The sequence below is a fragment of the Enoplosus armatus genome, chromosome 4 (genome assembly GCF_043641665.1).
Source record: "Enoplosus armatus isolate fEnoArm2 chromosome 4, fEnoArm2.hap1, whole genome shotgun sequence".
Taxonomy (NCBI): Eukaryota; Metazoa; Chordata; class Actinopteri; order Centrarchiformes; family Enoplosidae; genus Enoplosus; species Enoplosus armatus.
The window spans coordinates 26,335,148-26,356,684 of record NC_092183.1 but is presented as its reverse complement, the minus strand read 5'-3'; the positions used below and the strand labels follow the sequence as shown (position 1 = coordinate 26,356,684).

The 21,537-nt window shown below is 45.0% G+C and overlaps 2 protein-coding genes across 3 annotated transcripts; both read right to left on the bottom strand.

Annotated features, from left to right (window-relative positions):
- Positions 1-855: 855 nt before the first annotated feature.
- snrnp27 (small nuclear ribonucleoprotein 27 (U4/U6.U5)) lies at positions 856-4,083 on the bottom strand. Its single transcript, XM_070904768.1, has 6 exons — positions 3,914-4,083; positions 3,271-3,403; positions 2,745-2,860; positions 2,510-2,589; positions 1,597-1,661; positions 856-1,190 (listed from the first exon to the last, which is right to left on the bottom strand). Exons 1-6 carry the CDS (start codon positions 3,948-3,950, stop codon positions 1,136-1,138), a joined length of 486 nt encoding a protein of 161 aa, XP_070760869.1. The 5' UTR covers positions 3,951-4,083; the 3' UTR covers positions 856-1,135.
- A 571-nt stretch (positions 4,084-4,654) lies between these two features.
- On the bottom strand, positions 4,655-20,578 carry add2 (adducin 2 (beta)). 2 transcript variants are annotated; one of them, XM_070903631.1, is made up of 15 exons: positions 20,537-20,578; positions 15,510-15,704; positions 14,872-15,013; positions 14,385-14,536; positions 13,748-13,828; positions 13,035-13,184; positions 12,579-12,722; positions 12,216-12,314; positions 11,493-11,669; positions 9,892-10,140; positions 9,026-9,142; positions 8,831-8,917; positions 8,592-8,718; positions 7,230-7,313; positions 4,655-6,077 (listed from the first exon to the last, which is right to left on the bottom strand). In XM_070903631.1, exons 2-15 carry the CDS (start codon positions 15,654-15,656, stop codon positions 5,830-5,832), a joined length of 2,004 nt encoding a protein of 667 aa, XP_070759732.1. In that variant the 5' UTR covers positions 15,657-15,704; positions 20,537-20,578; the 3' UTR covers positions 4,655-5,829. The 2 variants fall into 2 exon arrangements, with proteins under 2 accessions (XP_070759732.1, XP_070759733.1); XM_070903632.1 differs by lacking the exons at positions 7,230-7,313; positions 20,537-20,578 and adding an exon at positions 17,113-17,150 and having other exon boundaries at positions 4,655-6,074.
- Positions 20,579-21,537: the final 959 nt, after the last annotated feature.

The window sequence follows — 21,537 nt, the reverse complement described above, 5'->3', positions numbered from 1 at the left end:
CCAACTGCCACTGAGGCCCTGGTTCAGCCATTTTGGTTCTAATTCACATTGGCTGAGGCACACAGTCTCGAGCCACAATGGACTGTTTCTGCGCTACACACTCGTGCACCGTGATTGGTTGCTTTCTGATAAACTTGTTAGCTATTGGCCGCAATGCCCACGAGCTAAAGTGACAACGCCCGCTTCTGACAGAAGACACGCCTCTCTGCCATGCTGTTTCGCGGTGTATGGCAATGATTGGCTGCCGTGGTGTTGTCTTATTTCTTGTGCAGAGATTGGCCAGATTCACATGCTGTCTTACTATTGGGCTCTTGCCTCTCCTATCACAACACACATATCCGCGCAGGCGCACGCGCACTGCTTTCCGAAACGTGATAATTGTTAAAATCTGCCTCAGACTGAGACGGATGCCCCTTTTAAAGCAGGAAAAGACCCTGGACCTACAGTAACAACATGTAATGGGTTTCTCTGCGGAAAAACGTCATTCGCCTAGGACTAAATCCTCGAATGAGAAACCAGCCCATGGCATACACTTGTAAAAACACACCAAATTACATTAAATTTGGTGAAACCAAAACAACATACAAGCCACACAAGAATGCATACCAAAGTAATACCTCTGAGTGAAGTCAAAGTTAGATTTAGAAAGTCTGTTGGACAGGATTCTGTAATACTACGATCATATACATCAATTTACAAATGTTAAATGTGATAGTTTGACAATGTTCCTGCACATCATGGCAGATGCAAGAGGGAAAATTGGGTTGGTTTGTTTGTATATATATATATATATATATATATATATATTTTTTTTTTTTTTTTCTTTTCCCCTCCATAGTCAGGAGTGCAGCCATACATTTTTAAAATGCTTTTATTTCCAACTAAAACCACATACACTTCAACAACACAAAGCTCCACGCATTGTGTCCACAGTGGGTCTCCTATCAATACTCAGCTGTGGCTTACTTCAAGCAGTATTATTTACATTTATGTGTTTACTAAAAAAAAAGGTATGTATATATATATATATAACAAAACAGGTTTGAAATAACAGGAAATAGCACAATATCATCCACTATTGTGAGGGGAGAATGGAGGTAAGCTTCTTGGGTATCACAATGAGTTGTTGATACTTTCAAGCGATGAAGTCCAGTGGTCTGTTGAATCCACCTTTTCTGTTCATGTACTGCCTAAAAAATAAAAAAAAAATATATATATATGAAAACATTACATCACTGTTACCCTCGCAACACTTGCAGATTACATCATCGAGCACCAATGGGAGAGCCGGGATGTCTGCATAGAAACACCTGCAGAGGGGATTGGCTACAATAACAGCGGTTGATGCTGAAAGTGCTCACTGCACTGTGAGGGGACTGAAAAGTTGACGTTTCAACTCAGCATCCTGACCAACAACTGGGGCTCAAATAATAAAAACAAAAATCACTATATATAAAAAAAACAAACAAACAAACAAGGGCTTATGAAACATTTCCAAAAAGTCTGTGGATATGTGCAGCACTGTTGTGATGCTGCTAGGATCAACAAACAGCTGTATGCATTTAGAAACATTAGTATTTCTTGACGTTGACGTACCTGTATTTTCTCTTCATGGACACGTTGATAGCATGTGCATTGGCTGATCCATCACTTTTCTTCCCCTGTTTGAAAACAAGGTTACTGCCTCTCGCATACAAAACATCACATATTACAGTTCAAGTTCAATAGTGACACATTACTAATTAACAAAATGTAGAAGTCTCTGCTTCCATTGCTTCCTTTTATTCACAAAACTAATCTGTGAGGATAATTTGGAAGATAAACCGTTGCAAATTTAAAAAATCTATTCCAAACTACAGTAAATTTACAACTATTGATCCACTGAAAAGAGTACCAAGAAATTCAGTCAACATTTCTATCAACAAAAAGGAGTTACATCTCAGTGGCTGACTCAACATTTCATGCAACGTCACATGGATGCAGTGGATGGATACTTCCCAGTCAAACACTTCCAGCTGCTGAGAATGTGATGAAAAGCATGAAACAAGGGAAGCCTCTGGAGCAGTTGCATTTATAGCATATGATGCAAATTAAGCGTGAAGTTAGCTTGCTGCCCGGTAAAAGTTTTTCTAAATTTAGACTTGTACAATTTTCAGCACTTTTTTTGTCAATAGATAATCAATATTGCAATAGAGGCATGCCCATTATCATCCCTTCAAAAAAAAAAAGGCATAGGGTAAAGAGAAAAACACACGAGTAGTGACCATGTGTAATCAGGAGCTACCAACCCTGTGAATCTCGGCTGCTCTGACGCTGTAGGTATTCAACGTGTCTTTGTGGAAATTCAGACTACAATGGCGATAAATAGGTACATCGAGCAGGCCCACTGAAATGAATGCAATCAACAGTATGCCTCTCTTCAGTTTAGCTGTAGAATGCAATGAACTTTATTTCAAAGAAACTGCACCTCCTTGTGGCCACACAACATAGGGCACCCTTGTGCTCTCACCTTGGTGCTGTCAAATGAACCAAACCCCATCAGTTTCATCATCTCTATTTCCTCTTCTGTTTTGCCCTGCATGTCCTCCTCTGTCAAAAAATGATGGGATTGAATTTGGGCAAAAACACTTGACATTGAAACACAATGTTGCACTGGGAAATGTCATAAGCACTGGGAAAAGCCAAATTTCTTCCTTAATTTATGTGAATATAATAAGAAGAGACGCATATTATTCATCTAATACCTGAGATCTGAATGGGCTTCGCTGGCTTGTCCTTGCCTTCTTTGCGGTCATCGTCACGTCTGTCTTTTTGTCTCGTAGGAGAGAGGGAGGAGGAGCGATGACGTCTAGGAGGAGACCTGCAGAGGGAAAACAGCTATGACTGCAGGACGGGTGACCACGACTACTGAGGGCAGACACTTCTGCAGCTTGAAGTGATTAACATTGTTCGTGGTTTGTTTAAGTCTGTTTAGGTGTCAGATAAATGTGCTTGTTCTCAAGAGGCAAAGAGTACCATGAATGCAGTGCAAACAATAAGAAAGACGAGCCTTTTCTATGACAACTCAATAGGCACTATATGAATTGCAGATCAGTGGAGATGGGTAATTGTAGTTTGACACTGATATTTGGTGACACACATACATATACATTTTTACAAAGGCCAAAATCTTAAATGGCCCACTGCAAGCACGAAAGAAAAAAAGGATCAACAAAAGGACTGGCTACTAAAAACGGTGGCAAAGAGAAACACCATCCAGCGTTCCCTTACCTTGAACGCCTCCTGTGAGGAGATCGTGAGCGACTTCTGCGCCGGTCCCGGTCCCGATCTCGAGAACGAGAGCGATCCCGCTCCCTCCGCCTCCGCTCACGGTCCCGTGAAGTTGAGCGAGAACGCCTTCTCTCTGCAGGGAAGGAGGAAACGAGATCATGGCCTCGGCAGCGAACTACTTTTTATCATTACACTCATTATTGTTGATATAATTACATATACTACAGCACTGTCGAGATGCACTTCAGACGAGGACACGTTTGTGGCTGAGAGGTACGACAAGAATGTTGCTGTGGTACACACACACACACACGTATAACTTAAGACACCTTATCTCAGTATAATTAACCCCCACCTATCACCACCAGTCTTTACTGTCAGACAACATGATGTTAATCAGTGAACAGGGGTGCTCTACTCAGATGGATTGAAACAGATAATAGCTGATACTTTACCACAGGCCTCACGTTATACAGAGTCTTAATACAACTGCAAGGGGCCAAACAGGTTAAGCTCCAGCTAATTTGACACTTATATTGGGTGACTTACTCAGAAAAGTACACCCAGTGTTAAAGAAAGGGAAGACAGCGTTAACGTTAGCTAACGTTGAGTTAGCTAATGCTAGCTACCGCTAGTTTCTTACCTCGTCTTGGAGGAGTTCGACTCCTGCTCCTGCCCATTTTCCTAACCGATCAACTTTGACCCTTGCAGGTCAACGGTACTAAATGGGAAAACAATTTATGCTGAAAAATGTGGACAAACCGTGGGCTGTTTCTACACCCTTAATGTTACTGGGGCTACTTCAGAGCAGGCTCTTCCGTTGTCTCTTGCGGTTTATAAGGCGCTTCCGGTGACCTTTATGCAATAGAGCGCCCCCCAGCGACCCGGAGGAGAGTCTTGTTTGTGCTGTTTTACAGCGGCGGGCAACGTCACAGTGTGACACACAGAGAAAACCCCTGTTGATGCCATACTCGAGTACTCAGACTACTGTTAGGACTTTCAAAAAACCTGACCCTAAACAAATACTGTGCATTAGTTGTTAAATTAATAGCTGGAATAATACTTTAATGAAGAAAAAGGTTTATGTGGGTGTAAGCAACTGTACCTGGTTGGCTCCCAGTTGCTGTTCATTTGTTTGTGAAGTCATTGAATTAGAAATTAGTAAGAAAATCACTATACTGTCCAACGTCCAGTGTCAATTTGCCTTTTGCTATCACACTTCTGTGGCATTCCAAAGTGTTTTCACTCTACTTTATTTATTGTTGTTTATTGTTATTGTTAAGGCTACTTTAACGTTTGATCAAGTGGTATAAAAAAAAACAAAAAAGCATAATAAGCCCAAGACAACCAAGCAGAGACAGACAGACATGAACTAGATGTGCAGTTGGTTTTAAATCAAACTTGATCTTTAATGACTGATACATGGTAACCTTGCAACACTCACTTGTACATTCTAATAATATAAAATAAATTAAAACAATGAGCAAACACCACACGTCAGCGTCTTTGATAACAGCTACTGGTTAAAACAGAAAACAATCACAACTGTTAAGAGGTATTTTGCACACAAACATTTGAAAGAAAACGAGAAAAGTGGAATGTTTAGTACCTTCAGTATCTTCTATTACTGGGTTTTCAAACTGCATCGGCAAGCAACAAATACTGCTTTATCCTTTTTTTGGGGGGTCATAGCGGCATTTATAGCGGCTTGTGTTTTGTTGCGAGCCAGTATATTTCCCCCGCTTTTCTTTGTCCTTGTCCGTCCCTGCTGTAACAATGTCAACAAGCTGATTGCACAAACACCAGCATTCAGAGGAGCACAATCAGTAGCTATCAGTATATTTCTACACGTACTGCACCTGGGCTCACGTAGGTTACCTGCAACATCTATCGGATAATTAGAACCAAATCATGACTTGAAGATGCCTATGATGATGAACAGATGCAACATACTAGAAGGTCAATATACATGTGTCAAGTGCCTATATGTGGATAAGGGGTGCATAATTCAAGGGGACCTACATTTCCACCGTGTCTTGCAAAGTTGTGGATACAAAAAAAAAACAATGGTATGAAACAAATTCTGAGCAGTAAGTGCACACAGGATCACACTGGTAATCCCAGTTTTATTAGAAAGGAACATGTTCGACTGCCTATACAGTGAAGTTAAGTAATGGTTTGAGAGCACAGCAGGTGAAAATAAGACGTGTGTAATACAGGGACTGTGTGTGTGTGTGTGTGTGTGTGTGTGGGTGTGTGTGTGAGACAAGAAGGACTGCGTCAAAATGTTGTATCCGACCTGGGTCAAATAGTATGTGAAAATAATTATCAGTGTTTTTTTAAACCTGCTCAAGATGAATCACCACATAGATCAAATCAGCGAGTACCAGTGTTACAGTAAAGTATTTGAGAGTCGATAGTAGTACACCATGTCTGTGACTGACATCTTAACTGACTGTTTGAATGGGTCTGATGTGGTGAACTCATCTGCTACTCCGTCATACACTAAGAAATGTTTCACAGTAGTATTTCACCCGAGGTCTGGCGTGTCGGAGCGCCTCAGGTTTCCGCCTTCTCCTTCTGCTTCTTGCTCTTTTTCAGGAACTTGAACTTCTTCTTCTTCTTGGACGGGGACTTGGAAGGCGAGCCCTCTGGGGTGCCGCCTTGTGGTTTGGCGGGCGGAGCAGCGGGTGTGGAGGAGGTGTCGTTGGTCGAGAGCGCCTTCATCCCTTTCTCCAGTTCCTCCGTCGTCTGCTTCTCCTCCTCGCCTCCGTTCTGTATGGCTGGAGAGCCGGTCTTTGCTTCTTCTGCTCAAAGTATTGTTAAAAAACAAAACGTAGAACATTCAGCAAACCAGACAGAAAGATTTGAGTGGGGCGGAGCTGCAAAGCCACATGCTGGACGTGTCACTGCAGATGAACATGCTTGCTTAATGAGAAGTGGGTTGTCGTACTGTTTCTCTGTACTTGGTAGTGAGACAAGACCAAAGCACCAGACGTGTGCCCTATGAATCAGTGAGAAGTAACACAGAAAAGGACAGACAGACGGACAGATACAGAGGGAGAGAGTACAACAGATACAGTATGGATGACAAATGGATGTCCCTACAATGGGCTGAAATGTGGTAAATGTAAGTCAAACAGTAACGGCTAACACAACAGACATTTTGACTTCCACAGGTGTAACTAATAGCAGAAACAACGTCTGCATTCCATTCACTTTGAGCCATTCCCAGGCTGACCCACTGGCAGAGCTACATGTACCAGAGCCATTCATAATGCTATAAGTTGAGCCTGTGTTTTTCCCGCTGCCTCGAGTCAAAATGTCTTTCCCGAGGAACATCAATTACACATGCCAACAAAACCTGACACCCCATGTTACGCTTTTAGGTATCGAACATGTCTGGGACCACCAGAGGTGAATGAGTTCACTCGTGCACAGAATGCACAGAATATGCCATTACCCAGAGGTCCTCTTGACCAGGGCTTTTTTTTACCATTCCTATTTGGTAAAATATATATATATATATATTCTTTTTTAGGTCCGGGGCTATTCATAAAACATTTTGGGCTGTAGCCTCGGACGCCGAGACCTAATGATGCTGCCGCTCTTATAGATAGCTATATGTCTGTACTGGGAATTTTACATTTATGTAGAATGAAACTAATAATGTGAAATGTAAAATAATAATCTACAGGGCAAGTCATTCGTGATTCAATCGTCTGTGTGAATACACAAAAAACTGGCATTAGATGGCCTAGTCGTTTCGGAATGTGTGTTCTAACTAAACAGAGACGGCACCAACTGCGTATGCGGAGGTGTAACACGGTTGTCAGTGAGCATTTGAAGCAGGAGATGGCAGAAGCAGAGTCCATGTAAGACTTGGAGCAGGCTGCTGGCCAGACAGGCAGGCCGCAAAGCAAGCAGGGCAGACGAGTCAGCGCGCTGCCACGCCTCACCTGAGAGAGGAGGGTGGCTGGGCGGAGGGCCCTTTGTGGGGGAGGTAGCGGGGGGAGACTCCTCGTCATTTGCCACCTCCTCCCCTACTTACACAAAAAGACGGACACACACACACACACAGTGAAGGACAGTGAGGGTTCTGCTGTGCAGGAAGTTAGATTTGTGAGGCAAAGAGAAGTGAACAGAGATTACATGACAGAGTGAAAACAAGTTTGCTTAAGGGTGCTGTGTGAAGCGAGGACCTTTTCAAACATCAGTTAAGGAGAGTCTATCAGCAGCTGTACAGCATTTTACATTTTATAACATGCAGGAAATCTGCTGCATGACTTACAGCACAAAATGGAGGAGAGCAAAAGAGCACAAACGGAGCAAAAGATTTCAGTTTCTTTCTTCTTTCTATAATGATAGATGGTGTCGATAGCCTGTATTAGTATCTGAATAAACACAGCACCTTTAAGAGGGTCAGAAGAAAGTGTGCAACGCATTAACGGTGAAAGTGAGGGGGCTGCCTTTACTACACATTATAGCCAAAGGTATGCTACACAGTACAAGGTTATCAGATGAATCAAAAATACATTAAGATAATACAGTTGAGTGTAAATAGATATATTAAGGTCTGTGGTTTCCCCTCCAGTCAGTTGGTAAAAAAAGGAGAAAAGCATCAGTTGATAAAATGTGTTTTTCTTTTCTTTGGATTTAGCACACATTTAAATCATTTATCTATTCCCACATTTCCATTGTGTGTGTGTGTGTGTGTGTGTGTGTGTGCGTGTAACTTCAGTGGTAAATACAGGCTCGGGCAATGAGGGGACTGTGTGACGAGCTAGCCTACCTCAAAGCATTGTCGCAGCTAACTTTCTTGCTAACGCGTTGAGCACCAGCCTTTCCAGTTAGCTACCTAGCCGAAGCTAACTTTCGCCATGAAACCACGGTCAGATTCATTGCAGTGCCCACTCTGAGGCAGGTCTCATCGCCCCGACCTCAGCGGCCCGGCCTCACTAACGCTCTTGAGGCCGAATGTGAGCAAAAGCCCTGCAGCCAGGTTCCAAACATCTGGTGGAGAACCGTCCCAGAAGAGTGGAGGCTGTTATAGCAGCAGATTCATGCACATGGTACAACTATCATGGGTGTAATGTTCGCCAACATACTTTTTGCCATATATATATATATATATATATATATATATACACACGACAATAACTTTGAATCTGTATTCTAGCCGTGTTCTAATACTGCTTTAAGAATAAATCTAAACTTAAGAATAAACAGACGTCTTCTTCATACAGTGACTATTATAGTACTGCAGGAGAAACTAAATAGAGTTAATAGTCACTGTGTCAGCCGAGTTGAATTAATCATACCATTGGTCCCCCCATCCTGTTTCCTCTGCACCTCCTTGCGGTACTCCTCCAGCTCCTGGTCTGTCAGCTGGTTGAAGGGGTTGGGAGGTTCTGGCTCTGCTGGGACTTCAGGTGGGCTGACTGGAGACTAACAGACAAGCAGAGAAACCAAATCACAGCTTTTAACTCTGCAGCTCAAGAGGCGGACTTGGAAGGGAAAAAGAGGCAGATGTTTGGCAAGAGGCGATGCTGTAGCTTACCGGGGGACTGTCAACTGTTATAACGCTGGCGAGGACCTGAGACTGCGGCCCTGCTGTCTTCATGTCCTGACGATTCTGCTGTCGGATCTGAGGGGAAAGAAAAATGTCTTGCGTTACATTTGTGTTTCATGCGACAGGATGCAGAAGGCCAACATAGGAACCGTGGGGCACAGAAAAGGACAGACACGAGGAAACCTTGTTTCGTGTCTCGATCACTTCTTGAGGGTTGGTGAAAAGAGGCACAAACTGGTTTGGGTTCTCCATCTTGATGGATGTGCTGCCAGCTTGTGTGATCTCTTCTGACTTCAACCACTAAGGGCAAGAAAACAAACGTGAAAACAATATCTCATAATCCACTATAAAAATAAACAGCAGAATTTTATGACTCTATATGTAGCAGATCCTGTCTGTCAGACATGGGCTTCTTATGAAGTGTGTTTTTATCATGCAGCTTTGACAATATGGGTGTTTGTCCACCAGAGGGCAGACTCTGCACTGCAGTAGTCATCAGAGCTGTGGGCTTTCCCCTGCAATGCAGAGGAGAAGAGAGAGAGAGGAGGGTGGGAGGGGCCGAGGGAGCCAAGCTCCTCCCACTGATGTAAGACTACCAGCCTCATATTGTTTTTGTCTCTACAAGGACTCGCCACCGCAGCTCTGCTCCATCTTTTCTCTAAGGTAAAGAAATAAAAACAAACGCTCCACAGTGTACATCAACCTCCACGAATCAGAGGGAAAACAGAAGTACTCTTGGTTGAGTGTCAAATATAACCAATTTCTTTCTACATCATCAGAAAGATGGTGATTTAATTACACACTTTAATCTCCTGGTTCTGACCTCTCTGCTCTCCGGCGTCTATATGTGTATTTTCTTTTTATACCCACGTATCCCTTTTTGAGGAGGAAACATTACACAACTTTTATGCCCACAATGTAGCATAGTCTGTACAACGCTGTGGATGTTTCAATGAACAGAGTGCAGATAGATTTTGGACTACAGTGGGGACCATCGCAATGTGTGGTCTGTTCAATGAATGAAAAAGGATTGATTCCCGGAGCCTCACAGTGCTGCGCTGGTGTCCCGGGCTGGCTTGCTCCTGGCTCACTTTTTGGTAGGTATTGGGGGTGTTGAGCCATCGAGTCCTCTCCTGCTGCTGGCGCTGGGCAAAGGGGTGCTGCCTCAGAGCCGGGTGGATCCCATCGTCATCAAACTGGTGGAAAGCGGTGGCGGTGGCAGGTACCTCCACCTCTCTCCGTGTCCGCGATCGCTCCAGCAGCACAGGGAAACGGTAGGCGTAGCCCGTACGGTAGCCCTGGAAACAACGGAAGAAAGGGGTTTCAGGGTGTATACACGCTGCAGACAAAATCATCTCACCCTTTGGAGGACAGAATGGTGCAGAAAGCAGGCACTTTTCCACTGGTTTGCTACAGCACACTTGCTGCACCATGTCATGTCAAATTGTAACCGTATGCATTTCCTTTATGGCCTCTTAACCGAGTTTAATCCATACCATAACCAAAGTGTGAAGACAATTTGTGGGACTATATCTTGGCTGGGAGCAGTGACTTTCTGCCAGGCAACCACGAAAGACTCTTAAAACCACAACTTGATGTTTTTACATTTCTGTTTTTGTACCGATATAAGATATAATCACTGAGCTTAAGAGGAGCTGGTAGGTGGATTTTGTTACCTTCGGACAGAGCGAGGCTAGCCGTTTCCCTCCGTTTTCAGTCTTTATGCTAAGCTAAGCTAACTGGTTGTTAACTGTAGCCTTATGTTGAACGGACAGATGTGAGAGTGGTATCATTCTTTAACTGATGTCCGTGATTGTGTAGGTGACCAGAGAGAAAGCAACATTTTCAAAAGTCTCACTATGTTTAGCTCTCAGTACTTTAGTAGAACTTCGTATCTGCAACTGTATCTGCTGTTTAGTTACCGCTGATGCAAACTGATCGGCTGCTTTACGCTTTCCACTGGAAACCGCAGGAAGGCTTTTAGGCTTTTATTGTGAAGCAGCAACAGGAAACGGAGCGGTGTCTGTCACAGAGATTATGCTGCATTCACATGATATAGGATAGATGGTAGAGAGAGGACAGATTCCCACGTTTTTACGACTGGCAAGCGCTCACATCATCAGACAACTCGAGACAGGTGGAGGATTTGAAAGTTTGCCGTGTGAGGGTTAAAAATACTGTGCAGTAACGATGAAGCACTCTATCCATTAAATATGGGTTGAATTACTCTGAAGCACTTCGGCTAATGTGAGGCATTAATATTTGGTCTGTGCAGCAATATATGGACATTTCCTGTGCTTTTTGTTAGGGGATCAGGTTTTAATATTGCATGGGAGGAGTGTTCAAGGAGCAGCCGCCACAGTGAGCTGGTGGATGCAGAGCTGCAGCTGACAGACCTCCTGCAGTCTGTGTGAATCAGCGAACCTCCCACACACACCAAGGTAAAACCTTTTAGCGTGCCACCCTTATAATTCAAGGACACCTTAAACTGGGGAAATCTAGCAAATTAGCATCGCACTGCCACGACGGGAGACTTGCAAGAGACACATTAACAAATGTTTAAAATCAGTGCAGCAGAGACTGAGATATCCTGACTTGCATGCCTTTCAAATTCCACGCTCCATATTTTAGTAGTGTTTCTGTTGCCTACCAAGTTATCCAGAGTTCTCATGAGGGCTTCAAACTCGTGCTCGCCGATGCGGCTCTTGTGCAGGGGTCCAAAGGTTGAGCCAGCCCAGCCCACGGTGCCGGCTACGTTGGGTTTATGGGTGGTCCGGTCCAGCAGAATCAGGTTCTGTTCGCCACCTGCACAGCACAAAGCTGACACCTGGCAAAAAAAACAAAACAAAAAAAATCTGATTTAGAACCAGCTGCAGCTTCTCTTTAAGGCTGTTTTTTAATTATTCAGGAGAAAGTTAATGAGCTCATTTTCTCTTTTCCAGCAAAGTTCTACTTCACACACACACACACACACACACACACACATACACATTTAAATTCAAGCCAGCAGCCCAAAAGCATGAGAGGGGGGAATATAACACATCAGCCCCCATAGATTTGAAGGATCAATGATGGGGTCCTCTGCTGGTCCTGTAGGATTACTGCAGTGTGTCTTTGGCACGCGACAGTGTATGATAGTGTATTATACTGCAGTGCAGAGCTGCTGGCTGTATTACAGTGAAAGGGTACCAAGAGAAGGGCAACTGCCCAGGGGTAGAATCTGTTGCATCTACTTTATGTACACAGGTCAGCTCACTCTCCCACTCTCACACACACACACACACACACACACACACACACATGCAGTGGCAGCACTTTGCCTCCAGTACTTCAGCTGTTAGTCAGGATAATGTGTGTGTGTGTGTGTGTGTACCTGTATCTGGCAGGCAGCCTGGATGTGGTAGATGGTGTAGAAGGCCTCCTCCACAGACTCCCCCAGAGCCACGATGCCATGATTCCTCAGCACCAGAACCTACACATCATGACATCACACGGTTTACACAAAAAAACACCTTCCTTATCTTAGAACAGCTGCAGGTTTATTGAGAAACGTCGCTGCGGAGTGACAAGGCACGCTAACACCAACTCCCAAGTTTAGTGTCCGAGCAGCCAGCTACCAGAATGAATCCAGCATGAGACCACATCACCTTATGTCTTTTCTTTCCTCATTCATAAAGCTGCAGCGACCCACACGGGAGCAGTGAATGACTTAAACAGGCCATGATAGTCCGCTCACCTTACAGGTCGGCCCCAGGCTCTTCTGCAGCTCCACTCTGTCCTCCTCCTCCTCCATGACTCCATTGTAGTCGTAATAAGCCACATCACCGACCAGCAGAGCCTCGTGGGACAGTGGCAGGAGGCCGCACTTCATAGCTGACACCTGGAGACAGTGTCAGCAAAAGGTCATGAAACCGTTCTTTTCATAGTCACAATGTTGAGGACACAATGTGCTTCACAAGCAAATCCATGCTGGACAATGACACCATGTTATCAGACAGAAACGGAACAAGGTGACACTGCAGCCGCTGCAACTATGAAATAATATCCAACATACCATATCACCAATGATCTAAAATGTGTTATTACTAAATCGTCCATGTGCATCTGGAGGTGTTCTGGCGTCTCCTCTAAACAGCGCAGGACAAAGCTGTGAACTTAAAGCTCTCGTTGGCACGGGCCCAGGCTGACTCACCGCGGCCGTGGCCGGTGTGTGGAGGTGAAGAAGACAGCGGACATCCGGCCGGGCCGAGTAGATGGCCGAGTGCAGGCTGAACTTCTCTGTGTCCACGCCCAGGTTGGTGCTGCCCTTCTCCACCACCTCACCCAGGATGTTCACCTTCACCTAGAAACCGCCAACAGCACCGTAGCAAAGCAAAGACATCATCGATTCTATAACATGCTTACACCAGTGATATTCTTCTGGAACAAATTGTAACATAAGCAGCATTTGCCGTAAAAAGCAGTTTAAAAACTCATGTGCATCATGCAACCCTGTCCCCGCCCCTGAAGACTAAATGATTAATCATTTAATTGAAGAAGAAAAAAAAGCATGAGAGGGCTAAAAGCACCTTTTCATAAACAGCCAAGTCAACATACACTCAGTGGCCACTTTATTAGGTACACCTGTACAGTCTACTGCGATCCAAAACAACTGTCCTGCCATTAAGTCTACTTTTATGATGCCTCTCATGTTCAATGTTTAATTCTATCATATGTTTTCACATTGACGTCATAGTTAGTGACGTCACAGGTGTTTCTAATATTTCTGAGAATGTCAACAAACTGAACGTTATAAACTTCGTAAAAGGTGGAATTTATGGCATTGTATTGGATCGCAGTGGATTGTACAGGTGTGTCTAAAAGAAGTGGCCACTGGGTGTATGTGTGGCATTAGTCTTTACTCACCAGACTGGATCCGGTCACCTCGCTGTAGGCCAGGCCGTCTGGAAGCACCAGGAAGTGTTCCTGTTCTTTACTAACACGCAGCTGTCGGGGAGGAAGAGGGAAATCAGTACAGACAGACAGACAGACAGATAGACAGACAGACAGATGGCGGAGGTCAAGCTGAACAATATGTTGTTGTGTGAAAACCTGTCCCTTGAATTCTGCTGTAAATTTGCACTTCAAATATATGGAAACAGCAAAGAAACACAGACGTTAGATAAGATATCTTCCAGTTAAAACAGCCCGTTCCTTCAGTATCTACTAAGTTCACTCCTACCTCCCTCCATTACTTTGAGTTGACAGTGCCTTAAAACTACATCAACAACTTACAAGAAGCCCAGTCTATCCCTTCTTGTATACCTTGCATCAAACCAGTCCGCTCGACTCAGTTCATTCCACATGAGCTCAATGTCCACAGAAAACAGCTGACCGAAGCCGATCTTAAGGTGGACCTCTGACCACCAACAGCCACTCAAACTACATTTCCGTACCCACCACTGGCATGATAAAGACTCAGTTCAATAAGCATGTGTTCTGCTTCATAACAAAAGGAAAAGGTTAAGTCAGGGACGCAATGTGAAAAGATAGCGAAACTAACGGTGAGGCGGGTGCGGCTGATCTGGGCCCAGCCGAAGAGGTCGAACAGGCGGTGGACGCTGGCCAGCTTGCAGCGCATCAGCCTCTCCCCCTTCACCATGCTGCCAGGCTCCCAGCCGTGCAGGTCATTGATGGGTGTCACCATCATCATGTCTGTGGAACGAAGAGAGAAAATCGGGGGGGGGGGGGCGGAGAGAGTGCAGTGAAGATGATGTTCTGCAGACAACAAAATGAAGATGGCAGTGGGGTGGAAGCTGATTACGTCTTATCTTTACTTTTATTTATACGATCAAAAGGGAGAGGGAGTTCCTGTTAAGTTCTGAGATCAGCCAGAGGCTGAGCCGTTAACACACAAAGACGTAACAACAGAGAGAGCTAACAACAGAACATTGTTGCTAATAATAACGAAACACCGGGCCACATATTGGAATAACGAATGTTAAAGTATATGCAGTATGTTAGAGGTTTATTTCAAAGTGTGCACGTACTGGAAGGGGAGACAGGCAGGGCGGCTGGAGAGCCATGTGAGGCCATGAAATCAGCCAGCTGTCTCAGTGCCCATAGGTTGGATGAGCTGCCGCCCTTCTTCATTTGTTCCTGGATCAGCACATCCAGCTCCTCCCTGAATGACTACACACACACAGACAAACCCAGATATTAATATATTATCACACATACATGTACAACCAGACCACACATTACAAATGATTTCAGTGTCATGATAATACTGAATTAAAGCCTCTATGTGTAAGACTTGAACATTTCTGTGTCTCAGAGGCTATAATCACATAAAAATCCATGGGGGCTTTGAACACATGCGCTGATTAACAAACACTCCTACTCTACAGGGGCGAGGGTGAGTAAACATATTTAATGAGCCCGTCGGTCCTTTCACTTCACGATCACCCTCTCCACTTTCACACACACACACACACCCTCATCAGCGTCACTGTTGCCCTCCCACATGCACAAACACACACAGTCGTGCGCTCAGAATGGGCTCCAAGCTGTCAAGTGGCAATTGAGAACAGATTTAGCGTAATGTGAGGAGATAACCACGTGTAGAGCAGAGGAGACAGAGGAAGAGGAAAGAGATCGTACACACTTAGACAGACAGCCATCTCACCGGACTCTGAAGGAGGCTGGAGATGCGCTTCTTCTGCTGGGGTCCAGAGCCAGGTGTGGAATGCTGAGGAGACTGGAGGCCCTCAGGGACCCCATCACTGGGGCTGCGCTGCACCGGGGTGCCTTTGGGGGTTGGGGACTTGCTCATCTTCTACTGTTTTGCAGTGGGTGCACAACCAGGGATGGGTGGGGAGAACTGGAAAGAAAGAGTTTCGATATTATAAATGCTGCTTAAATAGCTCTTGTTAGAGAATTACCACAACAATGAGATAAGAGTTAACATTCTGATTAGATACAGAGAGGCTGTGCTAACTTAATTTACACATCATAGACTGGAAATGGCAGCAAGAGGTAACTACTTTATGGAATTGTTTGACTGTTCTGGTGTTTTCCGAGTGACATGGAGAACGCTGGGTGTGGCTGGGTACGCTGGCAAAAAATCACCACTTTTCACAGACTCCCACTCCCTTAGACATCTCCCTAATTTACTTTACAGCATCGAGTGACAACTACAGCTACATTTTACCAAATGACATCCTTTGTGCAACAACGGCAGGTACAGGTAACCTGCAGCCAGCATTTAGCCAAGTCCAAGTCATCCATATACTGTGCAATTTGTGGCTTAAATAGGGCAGTAAATATGACAAAGATACTGATACAGATACATTTACAAATACAGTAAATTCAGCTTGAGAACAGTCTGGAGATCAGCCTGAAGGCACATCAAGACGCATCATAAAACAGAAGCACATTATAAATCGCACACGCACCAACTTATGGGAATAACGGAGCAATTCACAGCAGCTGGACCGGCCTCTCCTTATGGCAGGAGCTTCAGACAGGATGAGTGTGAGGTGCCTGAGGACGGCCAACAACCCTCCTGATGATGCTAACACAGCACACTGACAATGAAGCAAGTGTTGAGAGTTGCTTCGTCATGGATTGGGACACAGGGTTTGTTTGGTTTTTTTAAGGACACAGTTTGTATTTCAATTCATCACTTCCTGTTCAGACCCAAAATGAAGTTAACAAACGAGGTCAATGTACAGTACAACAGGGCCCATCCCCGTTATACTGTACAGTATATGATTTTAAGATTAAAGAAGGAAAAAGATTTTTTAGATTTTACATACAAAAAGCAAATCTATTTAAGAAAACAACTATTCTAATTACACTAGCCACATGCTCCTAAAGCAGCAGCCATAATCCTGGACGACAAAGTAATTGGCTTATCCTAACAAATGTGCAAATGGGAGAAGTGCAGTGAGCAGAATATGTTCTAATCTTCCTGAGCGTATGCTCTAAAGAGTCCACAAAAGCCCTGCCTACGGATCCAGTGGTGCACATCAGCCCAGAGGGAGTTAAAAACTATGAAGAGATCCAGCAAAGACGATCAAATATTAAGTAATTGTCAGTTCAATCAATACGCTCATTTGTGTACAATTCAACCTCGAGCAAATCCTTTTGTATCTTGCATTAACATGAAAGAGTCTCCTGTTGGCAAATAGAAAAGTAAACAGTATAGCATATAGACTGCACATTAAGCAAATTAAGCCTCGATTTCTTTGTATTTTCAAACGGCAGCATTAAGATGAAAAACCTACCCTCACGTTAACGAGGCTGTATTCCTCGGGGCACCGGCCAGTGGGAGTGCAGAGCTATCGAAAATGCAGCATTAGCAGTAAGAGCTCACATGCAGGCAGGAGCGTCAGAACCGCTAACAGGAAGTGAGCTGGTGATACGGCTCGGTAATTAGAGAAAGGGTAAAAGAGTTACCGTAAGGATGTTCAGAAAAGGGCTGGCCACTCCCCGAATGAAACATAGTCAGCTCACACACACACACACACACACACACACACACACACACACACACACACACACACACACACACACACACACACACACACACACACACACACACACACACACACACACACACTGCTGCAGGGAGCAGATAAGGTCCCAAACACACCACACCCTCTCTCTCTCCTGTGCTACATCTCACTAACTGGCTCACTTATTGACTTTAGTTGCATCACTGTAACCACTGCGATATTTGTGCATCCCTGCTCACATGCATTGTCAATCCTGCCCCTCACGTCTCCAGCATCCAGGGCAAGCTTTCAAGATGCTCATTGCAACAGCAGAGAGGAAAATGACATCAGGTCCGTGTGCATTACTAAATCTCGTTGCATTGCACACGTGAAACTCTGACAGATGACTAAACCTTTAATGGACTTTCTGGATGAACTGTGCACTTTATCCCGACAACGCTCTGAAACATTAAAATAGCCATCGCAAAACATTCACGAAAGCACTAACTCAACTCCCTGACCACACGCTGACATACAAGCATTATGTTGTTTGTAGCCAAACTGCTCCCAGATCAGAGCAACCATCTTTTAATAATTGAGGAAAAACTGCTCCGTTCAACTTGCTATTGAATCTGCAGCATTTACTTTTCAAATAGAAGGTCGGTTTTTGGTTTTAAGCAAATGACATATATACATACATATATACACACACACATATATTATCTCTCTCACTCTCTCTCACTCTCTCTCTCTCTCTCTCTCTCTCTCACTCTCACTCTCTCTCACTCTCTCTCACTCTCTCTCACTCTCTCTCACTCTCTCTCACTCTCTGGGCCCAGCTGCTGACAGGCAGCAGACAGAAAGCCTCTCTCCCCAGGGAGGGTCCTAATGAGTAAGGGGAGACGTGGAGATGTGGCTGCAGGCCCACCATCGCTGCTTGCCTCCTCCTCTTATCCTCAGTCACACTGTGATTGCCGACCATGCTGCACCATCACCTCACTTCTGTTTCATGAAATCAAAAAAAAGAAAAAGGAAGATACTCTGGAGAGCTTTGGCCTAATCCCTACCTTTAAAAAAGAGGTGAACTAAACCGTCAGTTGTCTTTGGTGTATACACACGTGCCTGTATTGACTGCTGTAAACTGGAGTGGGTTTTAGGAGGTCTGTGTCTGAGCGCTGACGTTCAGCAGCAGGATAGGGGTATCATTACCTAAGTAGCTCTGGATTGATTTTCTACGGCTTCGCTTTAATTAGGTTTACGTCGTAATGGCCGGTCAGTGGATCCCAACCAGTTTTGTAACTAGTTTCAAACAAACCAGCGCTTTTACTAACAGTTTTTCAAAATAAGATAAAGCTGAATACTTGTGATCATCCTTTGGTTTTATTAGCTGAAATAAGCACGTTTTTACTTTCCGCGCTCACTGCAACTCATCATATTTACCAGTTAATTGTATGCTAAACGACTCATTATAATCCAGCGTCCCATATTAGCTTGTTTGAGAATGAATGAGAAAGTCCTCACTACTTGGCTATCCAGCCGTACTTATAAATTACATACACCTTAAACCTAATTTATTTTCACACTAAACAAGACTCAGGTAAGCCTACACTAAACTAAATTATTATGGCATGTTTACATAACTTACAAGGGCGACACTGCTGTATTCAACCCCCAAATAAGTGAACTCATTAACTCTAAACATCTGAGCAGACTGAGTGCTTTACAGAAAGGCAGCATACACAAGATGGAAACGCATTAATGCATTAATGATGCAGAGGTATAATACATTTTGTTGACTCTGTGCGGGAGGACACGTCAGTCTGCAGCCTCTAATGAGACATTTGGCTGCCGCCTTGGCAAACCGCACTGAATGTAAATAAACAATACCAAAATACACCAATCACTTAAGAAAGGAGCAAATGGAAACGCAGCTGAGGGCACAGGCAAGTGATGCAGTCCATTACAGACAAGGGAGTTTTAAAGTTGTTGCAATTTTTTTTTATTAACTAAGTACTACTGGATTATTATTGCTTATGTGACAGAAACTGCATATACATGCTTAACTAACAGACCTTACAGTGTCTTCTTGTCAGAGTGGTTGTTTACTTGCCCCTCAAAATCTTGTTCATGTTGGATTTTCAATTACTACAAACTTGATATTAAGGTTCTCCACTAAAGAAAAAAAGCATTTGCATGACCGCAGTTTCTACAACTAGATCATTTCAGTGGGAAGAAAAGAAAAGGCCTGATTTATGTAAAACCCTACTCACCTGACATATTGAATAGAGAGGGACAGTTACTGGAGATCAGCAGGTTAATAATAGAAACACACTGACTTTAACATCCACCTCTACACTGCTGATGAATCCATCCTCGGTTCAGTGTCTGCCATTGTGGTGTGGGGGATAAAGGTACCCCTCTCCCGGAGACCCTGAGCCACATGAGGACGGGCTCGTGGATCAGAGTCGTGGGAGTGCAGGGTACCATGTTGTGCATACACAGCGCCGCATTTCAGCGTGAACGCAAAACGGCGTCTCGTGCGTTTTTAGCGTCCTCAGCTCCACCACCCGCTGACGGCCCGCGCTCTGCATGGCTGCCTAGCAACACTCGCACGCGCCGCAGCCTCAGCACCAGTGGAGCGGAGGATCCGCTGTAATGGCCACCCGCAAAAACGCAGAGGCCAGCAGCGACGGCACAACACGACTCTCCCCCGCGGAGAACCGAGCGACCGCGCGTTATAAACCGTCACATTTCAAACGCGCAAAATGGCTACATGTCCCGCATATTAACCCTGACATCGTCCGGAACGCAGAGAGGCTGAGCTGCTGCAAAAACAGAAATAAATGAATAAAACAAATAAAAGCCAGCACACGCTAATGAGCGAGACTAGACGCTGCGTGTCTGCAGCACAGGGCCGGGTCACTGTGAGCAGGCTACAGGCACTCAACTGCTCATATGGGACCGTGCACTCACCGCGGGCCTTCATCTGCAGAGCACAATGAGCAACTGAACGCTCCGGCCGACCCGTGCGGGGGGAGCGGGGCGCAGCGCATGGCCGACAACAACAACACGGTAAACATCAGGCGGCGAGGACGGCACCGTGTCAGGCATCGTCGGTGAAATGAGCGCACAGCACTTCGCCCAGTCGCTTCAAGCACGATCGCCTTGTCGGACACACCAAAACACAACAAATAAGAGCAGGCTGCATACTCACCTCAGTGCATCCCCGGGACCGCGTCTTCTGTGTGGGTGCGGCACACCCACAGCCGTCCCCAGAACAGCCAGATGTGGTTAATGGCAAGAGATGTGTCAGCTGCGGCTTGCGACACCAGCTTTCCTTTGTCAGACTGTTTCAGGGCCTCAGCTGATACCAAGTCAATGGACCCTGGTGCTTCTCATCGCTCAGTGCGCCTGGACCAGCCCACTGCCACGCCTGTCCACAGTCTGACACCCAAGGGCTCCCACTTACGCAACTACAGAGGGAATAACTCTCAGCAGCGCACTTGCTTATTGTGTTTGTAAAGCCTCCTACAGCCCAGGTGCGTTTTCTAATGCCGCCTCCTGCAACGATGTTTGGTTGGCTAGGCCCAGTTCAAGTGGGGCAAGATATATCACATCCAGCAGGCGCCACCTTCTGTCCTGATGGAGAAGAGCCTGCACACGTCGCACATGGTTTTGTCAGAGTTGAACCAGAATAACACCCACAAATAAACTGCGGCCACAAGTCACATTTTCATAAGTACTCTTCTTGTACTGTAGATATAAAACCAAATACTCGTCTGGACATGTGTCTTAAACGACGCGACGGATTTAATGATTGGATTCAATATTAACCATTGATTTCTCATGCATTTTGATTTTTCCAGTTGTTACGGGAGGTGCCTGGTGCCCATATTGCAGAGAGTGAGGTCTCCATGTCTTGTCTGACTATGAAGCAGCTCTAGGTGCTGTAAACATACTGTGAAAGGATCAAAACAAGTCCACGGAGAAAAGCACACAGTATTCAGGAACTGTGCCTTTAAACGAGCCGTCAGGACTTCCGTAAGGTTGTGATGTCACAACTATACAGTCACCGCACTCAGCCACGCCCCCCAGCAGGTCATCTGATCCAGGCGCAGCACCGCCCACCAAGTACAGGGACGCTCATCCACCCGCTCAGTCTGTCTTAAGTTATAAGTTAAGTTATAAAGGACTTTCCTGAACTGTGGGTCATGT